At 46.1% G+C, this 11,147-nt stretch overlaps 1 protein-coding gene across 1 annotated transcript; it reads right to left on the minus strand.

Annotated features, from left to right (window-relative positions):
- Nucleotides 1-906: 906 nt before the first annotated feature.
- On the minus strand, nucleotides 907-5,865 carry KBTBD11 (kelch repeat and BTB domain containing 11; the record flags this gene model as incomplete). Its single annotated transcript, XM_082306333.1, has 1 exon — nucleotides 907-5,865. One exon carries the CDS (start codon nucleotides 5,863-5,865, stop codon nucleotides 4,096-4,098), a length of 1,770 nt encoding a protein of 589 aa, XP_082162459.1. The 3' UTR covers nucleotides 907-4,095.
- Between the last annotated feature and the right edge of the window lie 5,282 nt (nucleotides 5,866-11,147).

Here is an 11,147-nt window from a genome sequence, read left to right on the forward strand (position 1 = left end):
CTGCAATGCCTCTCTACCAAGGCGTCACCCCTGAGAAGAATCCAAATTACCTGCTTGGCCTCCCAGTACAGTGGATGGAGTCCCTCACCTTAGACCGGCAGCCCAAAATAGAGCGCCTGTCTGGAAAAGCTTTCCACAGAAGAAAACTTGCCCAATTGCACCAAGATGTACTAAACGTGTCCTGAATTACCCACCCAGGAGCTGGAGCCTGGAACCTACCCAGAACTCGAGGTGCAGGAGCCTGTGTGTGCTTTTGGAGGATTTGCATGAGGTTCACCCCTGAAAAAGAGCTGTAGGAGGTGGTCCCGATACTCTTCTTCTAAATAGTCATCTAGAATTGAGAACACACGCACATGAAGTGGGAGGCCTGCGTTCAGTCCTTACTCAGCTTAAGGGAATTCAAGCCTCCATCCTCTAGCAGATGACCCTGAAAACAGGAGCACTCTAGGGAGGAGGAAGCAGAAAAATTATCATCTCCTGCACGTCCTATTAAAAGTGGGAAAAGGGGACTGTGAGATTCATGGAGAAGAAAGACAACAGAGGGGACTATGTCTCTCCAGCCAGTCTCAGATCACTCAGTGAGGACGGGGGTTTGAATCTACCTACCTGGATCATTTCTGAGAATTTTAGCCAATTGATGTATAATATACAATGCATAAATATTTAAAGATCAGGGATTAGCTCCAACAGGTCTTTCAATCCATTGCCAATCAGGCAGTGGGAGATGTGGACTGAATCCTTTGCAGGCTAAGAAAGCGAACACATATCTCCGTGTTCCTATGCAAATACAATTGCCTTCAGGCTATGAGATAAAATATCTCTGCTTTAAAAGCAAAACATATGCAAACACAATTTGAAGGTGGCCTGGCCCTTTGGTTTGTACCATAAAACCACACTACACCAGCGGCTTCTGGGTATCACATCATGTAGTTTCAAAGGAGTTGAGGCAGTAGGTAGGCAGGCACGTAACTGCTCGGAGGTGAGCGGTTCTGCATGGGTGGAGAGGAACTGCTCAGCACCCTCCACATGTCAAAGGGACAGCGGTTGCTCGGTTTAAGTTAAACTGGAGAGTTGTGGGATTACAATTTTGGCCTTCAATGCCTGAAGTCTACCTAAATTCTGGTTTTAATACCCAAGTTTCGTGGGGCTTTTTTGATATGCTGAAGATATAACTGGGGGAAAAAAAAAACCTCTCAGCAAACCTGCCTCAGGCTTACCAGGGAGGAAACAGAGGCCACAGAGTAGGAAATCTGGCTAGAAACATGCCTCTGTTGTCAATCATCAGGCTGTGATTATGCACAGAGTGTACAAAGGAAACAGGTTTGACGGACAGCTACTAATGAAGACCAGACTCTGCCCTCACACTGTGTAAACAGCGAAAGCGGGTAAGCACTTGATTCAACCTTTCCTAACAACAGGAGCTAGCAAAAATACAAGCCACTGCAGGTTCGTAGAATACTTATTACTGTAAAGATTATGTCCAAATATGGCATACTTCATGGCATACAGCAACAAATATTGGAAGAAAGATAAGTTTCATTCTTTCCTGAAAGTCTGTGGCATATTTTTACAGCTTAAATCATGGAGACTTACCAAAACTCATTTAGCAGCATTTTCATGCATTAGCAAGAATGAAAATGCTTAATTAATAGGAATGCAAAAGTTTGCTTGATTTCTCACTAAGCTGTAGTATAAGAACCATACTACATAATATTTTGAACTATGAAATTTTATTGTATTGTAAGATAAAACAAGACATTTCCTTGTGTGTTCCTGGTGACTCTACTAATTCAAAATCTGGTCTAGCACTTATGTCTTTAGTTTAAGTATGCACCGAAGTGTTTCACCACACAGTTTGAAATACTTTCTACAGTTAACAGAAAAATGATGCTGAAGGCAAACATATAATTTTTCTTTCCTGTTCAAGCTACAATGTTGTAATTTAGAGTCATCATTTCCAAGGATTCGTGTCTGAGAATTAAGTCCATCATTCAGTGAAAAAAAAATCCATTTCTTTGTGAATCACTAACGAATATGCCATCTGTGGTGTTAAATTCCACTGCACCAACCTGTACTGAGGCTAAGATAAGCGTCACACTCTGCAGGCCTACAGCTCCTACCTGGGTGATGCTTTAATTCGCTCACTAGGGAATAGGCTCACTTGGCTAAGAACTTTTAGGACTGGACCACTGTTTTCTACAGGATGGCTAACCAGCTGCATTAAAACCCTGTGCAAGACAGATGGAGAAAAGGAAAAAAAAAAAAACACCACAACATGAAAGTGAAGGAAAGAAGTATCTATAAACTTCAGTATTTTCTTGTGTGAAGATGGTGTCTCTTAGGACAGAGCCTGCTGCCTTCCTTTGGAACTAGCAATAACGTATAAGAGTGCTAATGTCCTGTTTAACAGAAACATCCTAATAAAACATAGAAAGATCTGCTTTCTTTGATGTAAGGTCCCTATGTCTTTCTAAAATATGAATCTATACTAGAGCTTTGAGTATAAACAATTCCCTTCCACAGTCCGTGCCAGTTCCAGGCTGAATTACCAATAGCAAAAACACTGTTTCTGTTTTTCAGAAAAGGTTTCTCAGTGATTTACGGTAAAGCTAAAACATTTGCCTTGCCTATTGATTTTTTTATATAAAATGTATAAAATAAATGCATGTGCCCTTTTCAATATAGTCTGTCTGCGTAGACAGTTTACACTTTTCCAGTTCTGAGTAACATGACAAAAAGTACGCTCCAGCTTTCCACAGGCGGGAAGAAGCTTTGTATGGTTTCACCTCGTTAGTATGCTGCTCCACACACAGCGCTCTTGGGCGGTTCAGAATCCCAACGACAGCGTACGCTATCAGCACGTACTGCTATTAACAAGGACTTATTGATTACACCAATCATTAGATCGAAATAAATAAAGCAGTCTCTGAATCAAAAGATAGGGAAATAACATCATGCTAGTGCACAACATATTCAACATGTGTAGCGCATTCCTATTTTCCATGTCCTCCTTTGATGGTCTTGCACTAAGTGGGAAAAGCCTCTTGCCACAGGATACTGAACATACAGTGAAACATTTAAGCTGTCTGCAGTCAGTTTCAAAGAATTTACAGTTGGTTTAAGTTAATTTTCCTTGACCTGCAGTTAATTAAAGAGCAGCTGAAGTACAAAATGTTTCCCCCAACTCTAGTGGCATACATGGTCATGTCAATCGGTTGCATCTGAACAGCTTCAGTTCGTTTTTGTTATAATTTAAAATCTCTGATAAGAAAGGTAATAAAATGATGTCTTTTTATACAGAAACCATTGCCTTTTTCAGATAAAGAACATAACAGCATTTCATATCTGCTATAATATGCCACATTTTTAAAAAGTAACTTGCTTTTTTTTTTTTTTTTTTAATTCCAGATATGAACATGTGGCACACATTTATGTTGCTTAAAACTTTAAGTCTGGTATCTGTTAAATCATTCATTGTGGTTGAAATTCCTGGGACCACACAGTGCCGTGTCTTCCTTAAACCATCTATTGCACCAGAAATGAAAGGCTGTGATGGAGATATTCTTCCTATACTTTTCTAACACAGGAAATAGTTGGTTTAACATAAAAACAAATGCAGCTAAACTATGTTGCCAGCAGTGTTTATCCCCCGGTATCATCCCAGAGAGAAAGAAAATAAATGGCAGAAAAGGCTCCACCCCATATTGCAACTATGTGTAAACACGCGACCAACACTTAACGGTAACGTCCCATTACGACACTGTTGTCAGGAATCTTTTAGAAATCCAGGTGTAAAAAAGTTTTTCTCAGATTAGGAATTGGCACAAACATAATCCAGAGATTATCCTTTATAGCAGCTTTTCCTTTCATGTGCTCGGCTTTTCACACAAAGCACAGCGAACACGAGAATAGTTACAACCGAGTTACAACCAAGTGGCTCGAGCTCAACATCTTGGGAGCAGAGAGGAGGAAAGGGGGAGCCCCTTCTCTCTGCAGACACGCCAGAGAGGGTCCCCTCTGCAGGGGGGAGTTTGTGGGTCCCCCACAGCTGCAACCCAGCTCTCCACTCGGGAGGCCAGAGCCAGGCTGGCCTCCTCACAGCGGGAGGGAGCCCTCCTGGTCCCCCGCTTTGTCCAGCCTCTCGGGCAGGGTGAGCACAAAGGGTAGGAGGACACCCTTGGCATCCAAGGGAGCTTTAAGAAGCTCCCCGTCAAAGGCGCCCTTGAGCCCGCCATCCGCTTCCACCTCACCATCCTGGGCTAGGCTGAAGCGGAGGGTGCCGGTCCGGTTGACGCAGTAGATGGTGTTGCCCAAGGGGGCGCAGCGGAAGGGCTGGATGGGGCCGCTGCTGGGCCGCAGGCTGGCGCACTGGCTCCAGCGCTTGGCCACTGTGTTGTACCGGAAAACTTCGACACCACCGCCAGTCCCGCCGCCTGGGCCCTGCTCCCCACCGCGGCCGCTGCTCACGTCGAAGCGGTAGATGAAGCTCTTGAAGGCCACCATGTCAGCAGAGCGCCGTCGGCTGCTGTTGTAAGGGCACTCCTGCCACTCGTCACGCTTGGGGTCATACTTGAGCAAGCGGTAGAAGAGGGAGCCCCCCGACACGTAGATCTCCCCGTTGCAGGTGGTGGCCTCGTGAGCCACAGCGAAGGCACCCTTGGGCAGGGGTGCCACAGGGCTCCAGCGGTCGGCCCGCGGGTCGTACCTCTCCACAGTGAAGAGGCACTCGCCCCCCACGGCATAGAGGTAACCGTCCAGGGCCAGCAGCTTGAGCTGCGAGCGGGGCTGAGCCAGCGGCCGCACCTGGCTCCAGGTATCAGTGAGGGGGTTGTAGCAGAAGACCTTGTCGGAGAGGCGAGCCCGGGGCTCACTGCCCGCCGGCCCTGCCGCGATGCCCCCTGCTAGGAAGAGGTAGTTGTGGAGGACGCACATGGCACAGCCCTTGGCGTTGGCCTCCTCGGGCAGGCGTGTCAGCACCCTCCACTCGCCGCTGGCCTCCTGGTAGCAGTGGATGAGGGAGCCGCTCTCCTCCAGCGACACCACGGAGGAGGGGCTCTGCGGGCGGCTGCTCTCACGGCTCTGTGGCCGGCTGCCGCCACCCGGTCGCTCGAAGGCATCGCTGACCTCGGCCACCAGCAAGCAGGGCCGGCCAGCCTCCATGCGCCGCTGCAGGATGAGGTCCCGCTCCGTGCCAGTGAGGCGGCCGTAGACGCCGGGCTCCCGCAGCACCTCCAGGTAGTGGTCGCTCATGAAGCGGTAGGCGGCCTCCCGCAGCTCCGCTAGCCGCTGCTTCTTGGCCAGGCAGAGGAGCTGGTAGCAGTTGTCGAGGCGGAGCTGGGCGCGCATGGCCTCGGCGGCACAGTGCAGGGCGCAAGGCATCTGGAGGACACGGGCACCGCTCACCACCTCAGCCAGGTTGTCGTGCCGCACCTCGCCCATGCGGGCCGTGTACACGTAGTCGATGAGAAGCCGCAGCGCCCCGTAGCTCACCCCCTTCACCCGCAGGACGTCCCGTGAGGCGCGGGCGCGAAAGTAGTCACTCTTGGCCGCCAGCACCGACTTGTGCGCCCGGATGCGACGCCCCGACACCTCGATCACCAGGTCGGGCTCCTCCGTCGGCCGCTCCCGCGTCCCCACCGCCTCCTCCTCCTCCTCCTCCGGCTGGCAGGCGGCGTTGTTGATCTCCCACTGGCTCTCCACCACCCGGCCGCCGGCGGCGGGCGCCTGCGGCTCGGCGGCGCTGGCGCTGAAGCAGAGGGAGGAGCTGAAGCCGCAGGGGGCGGCCGGGGTGGGCGGGGGCGGCGGCGGCGGGGCGCCGTGCCCGGCCCCGCTCTCCTCCTCCTCCGCCGCGCCGCTGCCCTCCATGGAGCCGCGCTAGCTGCGCCGGCGCCGCGCCGCGGCCGTGCGGAGCGCTCTGGGCCGCCGCGGGGCGGCCATCACCTGCGGGGGAGACCGGAGAGCGCTCAGCTTCCCGCGGCCGGGCCCCGCTCCCCCCCGCCGCCTCCCCCCCGCCCCTCCGGCTTGACGTGCGGAGCCTCCGCTCTGGCAGGCGGGGCCGGCCCCGGCTGCCGGGGCTAAACCCCCGCTTCTCCTGCCCCCGGGGGCCCGTCCTGCCCCTCTGCCTGCCGCTGCTGACTGCGCTAGCTTGGCCCCCGCAACCCCAGCCTCTTTCTGGTGTGGGAATCGCCCCGAAGAGCACCTCAGCGCCCTGAAAAGCAACGCTGTCTTCCTGTTACTATGCAAAATTGCAAGCAGTTTGCACACCCTGTGCCCTTTCGTGACAAGCGGTCCCTACGCTGTGCTGGGCAACAAGGAAAAACATCCTTTAAAGGCAGGTACTTAGGAGTGCTATCATAATTTATTCACCTTGTGCAACTATTTCAGTGGAAGGTAGTGGTTGCAATCTGTTCTGGAAGGAGATTCCCCACTAGCCAAGTTTTCCTTTACGTGACCTTCGTGAAGGTTTCTTCATATCACTGCTCCTCGTACGCATTCCCCCTGTTTAAAAGAAAGTGTAAAAAGTTGATCACTTTTAAAATAGATATATTCTCAGTTCACTCAGAAGTTTGGGACTATGAGAGTTACGTTTCCTTTAACAGGATATCTATAGTATCCTAAAGTGACCAGAAGTAAGCTAATAGACTCCAAATGTTTACAAAACATATGGAAGGAATTTTTTTGTTGTTATGACAAAAGCAATCAGACACGTAGGTAACAGCATATGTAGCTGTAATGCATTAGCGAGATGTAAATCAGCCTTCACAGGGACTGGCTCACGTCTGAAAGATTTATGGGTTCTGCTAATAAAAAGTAGAAGCGAGCAAAAACCACAGTAGATAATTAGAACGTGAAGTTTCTTCTGGGAAAATGGCAGGCTACAGGGCATGGCTGCAAGTAGGTTAGTCCCTGTCAGCACAATCACCACCCAGTTGTATCTTCATTTCACAAACATAGTTTTTAGAATTTAACAAAGTGCTGTTTGTTTGCCTCATGTTTGTTTATGAATTTCCCAGGCTCGGTTTAAGTTTTGATGAATGACGCATGAAAACTGTCCAAATGTACTTAATTTCATTTAATAAGTATCTGCAGCTCTGATTCTATTTTTAAGGAGGTTATTAATTTCCATTAAAATCCCCGTTGGCAGGTTTTTCACAGTCCTCAAGGAACACTCATTTCTATGTAAAATACGCCTTGTGACTTCCTCTCAGCAGAGATGATTTATTTACCCTATTAAATTAATATTAGGAAAATCTAACTTTTTGATGTTTTTTTAATGAAAGCATAATTGGTAGGTGACATTGTCTGGAAACTCCTGACACGGACATGAAACCTAGAAGCCCATACTTGCGCAAGCAAACTTCACTTAAATGACAGTATCAGTCTTCTCTTACAGCTTTTTATTCTGTGCACTTGCCCTGCAAAGGACTTTCTACTACATTTGATCACATTCAGTTAGACAATAAATCAATACTGAGGTTTGATTTCTGGATATTTGAGCCTTTGAGACCATAACAAGGTTACAACAGCATTTGAAAACTCATTACTAGAATGAGTAGATTTCACAAACTTTGTATTTCTCGTCTGGGTGTTTAAAAATCTGGCACTTAGGAACTTTCTATGACATTTTATGAACTTTGGATAGCCTTAGTGACAAATTTCCTGAGGTCCAGACCCAAACTCAGTAGGTTAGGCTTTACTGACTTCTTTTCTGCAGCTTTAACTAGACAAGGAGAAATGCAGTGGGCTGTGTGTACACTCAGTGTGTCTGTGGAAGATATATTGATTCATTAATAACTTAAACTAGGCAGCATCCCTGTCGATTCAGTTTTGTTTTTCAGTGAGTCTTCACAGTACTGAATTCACTATGTAACCATTTTTTATCCTGATTTATTATGCTGTAGACGTTGAGATTAATATACTTTCTGCTCCCGGCCTTCCAGAGCCCTGATGATCAGCTGTGTTCAAGAGCAGCTACTGTAACTGACACTGGCGAAATAAGGAAGGTCAAATGGAGATGGTTAGAAAAACACCTAGAATATCAAGCTCTGATATGCTGTTATATTAAGAAAATTGCTACCAGTATATCATTTGTAACATAAGCAAGTAATTGAAACATTTTGTGTCTCCTCTGCTCTTTCTTGGGCTGAGTGCCTTGACATTCAACCCTTATCTTGCTACAGTTCTGGACAGCTTGACCTCCTCATGAGCATTCAAAGGGTGCTAATATACTTTCCCCCATTGCTCTTAATATTATGATCTTTCCTGGATCCAGACACACCTCCCTTCTGAGACCACTTCTCCTACTTATGTTCCCACTCTACAAGAAGGAATGAGTATCTTCAGATAGTTTCAAGCTCTTGGTCTACTGCTTGATTTTGCAAGTGAAACTATAAAGGAAGAATGAAAGAGAATGCTACCAGAAATCAAAAGTGTGGGTGACTAAATGTGAGAAGTCAAAACCAGCAACTGTAATACCAATAATATCTTTGTATGGTGAAATGTATTTCCTGCATCGTGTCTCGAAGGAAAATCACCAAGTAGAATATTCAAAGTTGTTAACAACAGCATCCAGAAAAAGTGATCATTTAAACTTTCTCGGGTAATGAAAAGTAAGAAGGGTGAGATCCTCCTCAAGCACGGTATCATACCTGTTCCCATATTCAGGTATCTGCTTGGCTTAGAAGTTTGACTTGACACCGAAACATTAGTGAGGAAGAAGCTGCCACCCACCCTAGTCCTAACAAACCCTGTGCTAACATTGTCTTGAGGAATCACAAGGAGGAAGAAGGACTGATGGTGCGTCTTGCTAATGGCAAGCAGCAGAATTCTGAAAAAAAATTGTTTTCTGGTATATTTATAGCTAACTACCAAGAATATGTTGAAATTCATTCTGAGCATGAGGAGGATTTGAATCAAAGTATCACATGCAATTTAGGCAACAAGGAACTCTACAGGGAAGCTGAAGACTTAGAAAAGCTAAAAGAGGGTTTGGAGGACTTTGTCAATGACAGAGCGATGACTGCTCCAGCAGTCTCAGCACCTCTGACTAGCTGAAAACAAAGTATAGGAATTACACAAAGACGAAGCTGAAAAAACGATTCAGAGAAGTTGTGGAACCTTCCCATTATTGAGCAACACGACCAATCCCAGTTAAAAGGTCATAGATGTAGTATAAAACAGGAAGAAGCTGAAAGGGGCTGATGGAAATACAATACTGAACTCCTTCATTCTTTTCTTATCCATGGTGATCAAAGGGTTGTATGGCTGTTCTGGTGACACAGAACATTCAAAAAAATACAGAATCACAGAAGATACTTGATAGCTGTGCTGATTCAAAAGGATCTGAGCTCCTAGCGATCTCGTTTGGCTTAAAACAAACTTGGGCTTAGCACTTTTTTCAAAACTCGCGAACAGGATAGGTACTGGAAAAGGAAGCAAGCTGTTTAGAGTATATGGCATCTGTGGACTGATGTCACCTTTTATCCTGGGGACTTTTAAGTCAGAAGCTGAATTACTTGGACTGAAACTGTTTTCATTATCATGGGCTTGGTCTAGGGATGATGTAATGTTTATGGACAGAGGAACTGCCAACAAACATGAACTGTATTTACAGACTTGGCAATGACACACTTAGGATATCCTGGATGTGTGCCCCCAACCTCAGATGCTGTGAGACATTGCCTAAGTAACAGCACAGATAAGAAGGCATAGCTTTTTCTGACAGAGGAACTGTAATGAAGAGCTGCAGGTAAAGTTTCCTGGCACTGTATTCATTTGGCAGTTCTTCTGATAAAATCCAATTAAATACTTGTTTTTCGTTGTTCTCTATTTTTTTTGTGCAATGCCAATAACCTTTGACCCAAACCCTGTCCTCTAGCAAGACCCACTTTCTCTGGGGAATATGCGCATGTGGGAGGAATTGGGTTACTGCTTTCCAGTTCACAAATGGAAACTGCTCTGACTCAGTCCCAGGGTAAATACAAGCAGTGCTTTCCCTATCATAAGCAACTCTGATTTACATAAGCAGGCTATCCTCCCCAAGAGACACTACACCAGTTCAGAACTGACAGATGCTGTTCTGCTCCACCTTAGTCCAGGAAATGCTTTTGTAAAAACTTGTACTGCCAAATTTTACCCCAGCAGAGAATTCCCTCAGGATAGGGGCGTCATCTGATTGAGATGATTAAGGAGTCCAAAGAGGCAGGATCATCAAAAGAGAGAAAACATTCCTTGTATTTATTTTAAAAACTAAAAGATGACTGTTAAAAGTCGAACTGGCCAGTACTATCATGCGGGGTGAAGACATCCAGCTCAGCCCAGCAGAAGGCAAAATCATCTGGAGAGCAGAGTCAAGCATAGAGAGGTTTGCATATTTATAAAAATGGTCTGTTACACTCGTGCTCATTGAGCAGATCTGTGAAATTTAGTGAAAAAAAAAAAAAAGGTCTCTTCATAGCTGGAGAAAACATCTGGAGCATAGAGATGCCATTTCTCTGAAAGAGTTTTCAGCACTTGAAATCTTGCATCCTATTACGGATTTAAACTCTAGATCTTAACCGCTTGATTGACCTCCTGCTTGTAAGAAAAAAAAAAGAATTGTCTTTCAATGGCCGACCTCAAGAAAAATTGCAGGGAGAATAAATTTTTTCTTTCCCTTTTTTAAAATTAGGAGTGCTCAAAACTGGGGTTACAATACAATCCTAGTGTCTTGCCCTGCCTACTAGATGTATGTCTTTTGTAGTATTGCATCCACACTCAAGTTGCCGATGCAGCTTCCTTGTGACCTCTCACGGTGCTCTAAGTTTCTCACAACATGTAATGGAGGTATGAATGTTTTTATCTCATAACTGCAAAATTTTCATACAACCATAAAGAAAAACAAACATTTAAGAAACACAGCTTATGATTACAGACCACACAAGAAACATGTGGGCAGCAGTTCCTCATCAGAAACTCAGAGGAAGAAAAGGCTGTGTGTGTCTGGGTGGGGAGGAAGAAAGAGAGGAAGTAAGTTGTAATAAAAATATTATCAAAAGTCTGATGAAATCGATATTCTAGCTAGCAAATCTAAACTAAAAATACACAAGTTCTAAACAGTCATCGTGACCAGAGAAAAGGTTTCCTAACAGTGATATCCATAGAGACCA

Source organism: Platalea leucorodia (genome assembly GCF_965183815.1).
Source record: "Platalea leucorodia genome assembly, chromosome: 3".
In the NCBI taxonomy this organism is placed as follows: domain Eukaryota; kingdom Metazoa; phylum Chordata; class Aves; order Pelecaniformes; family Threskiornithidae; genus Platalea; species Platalea leucorodia.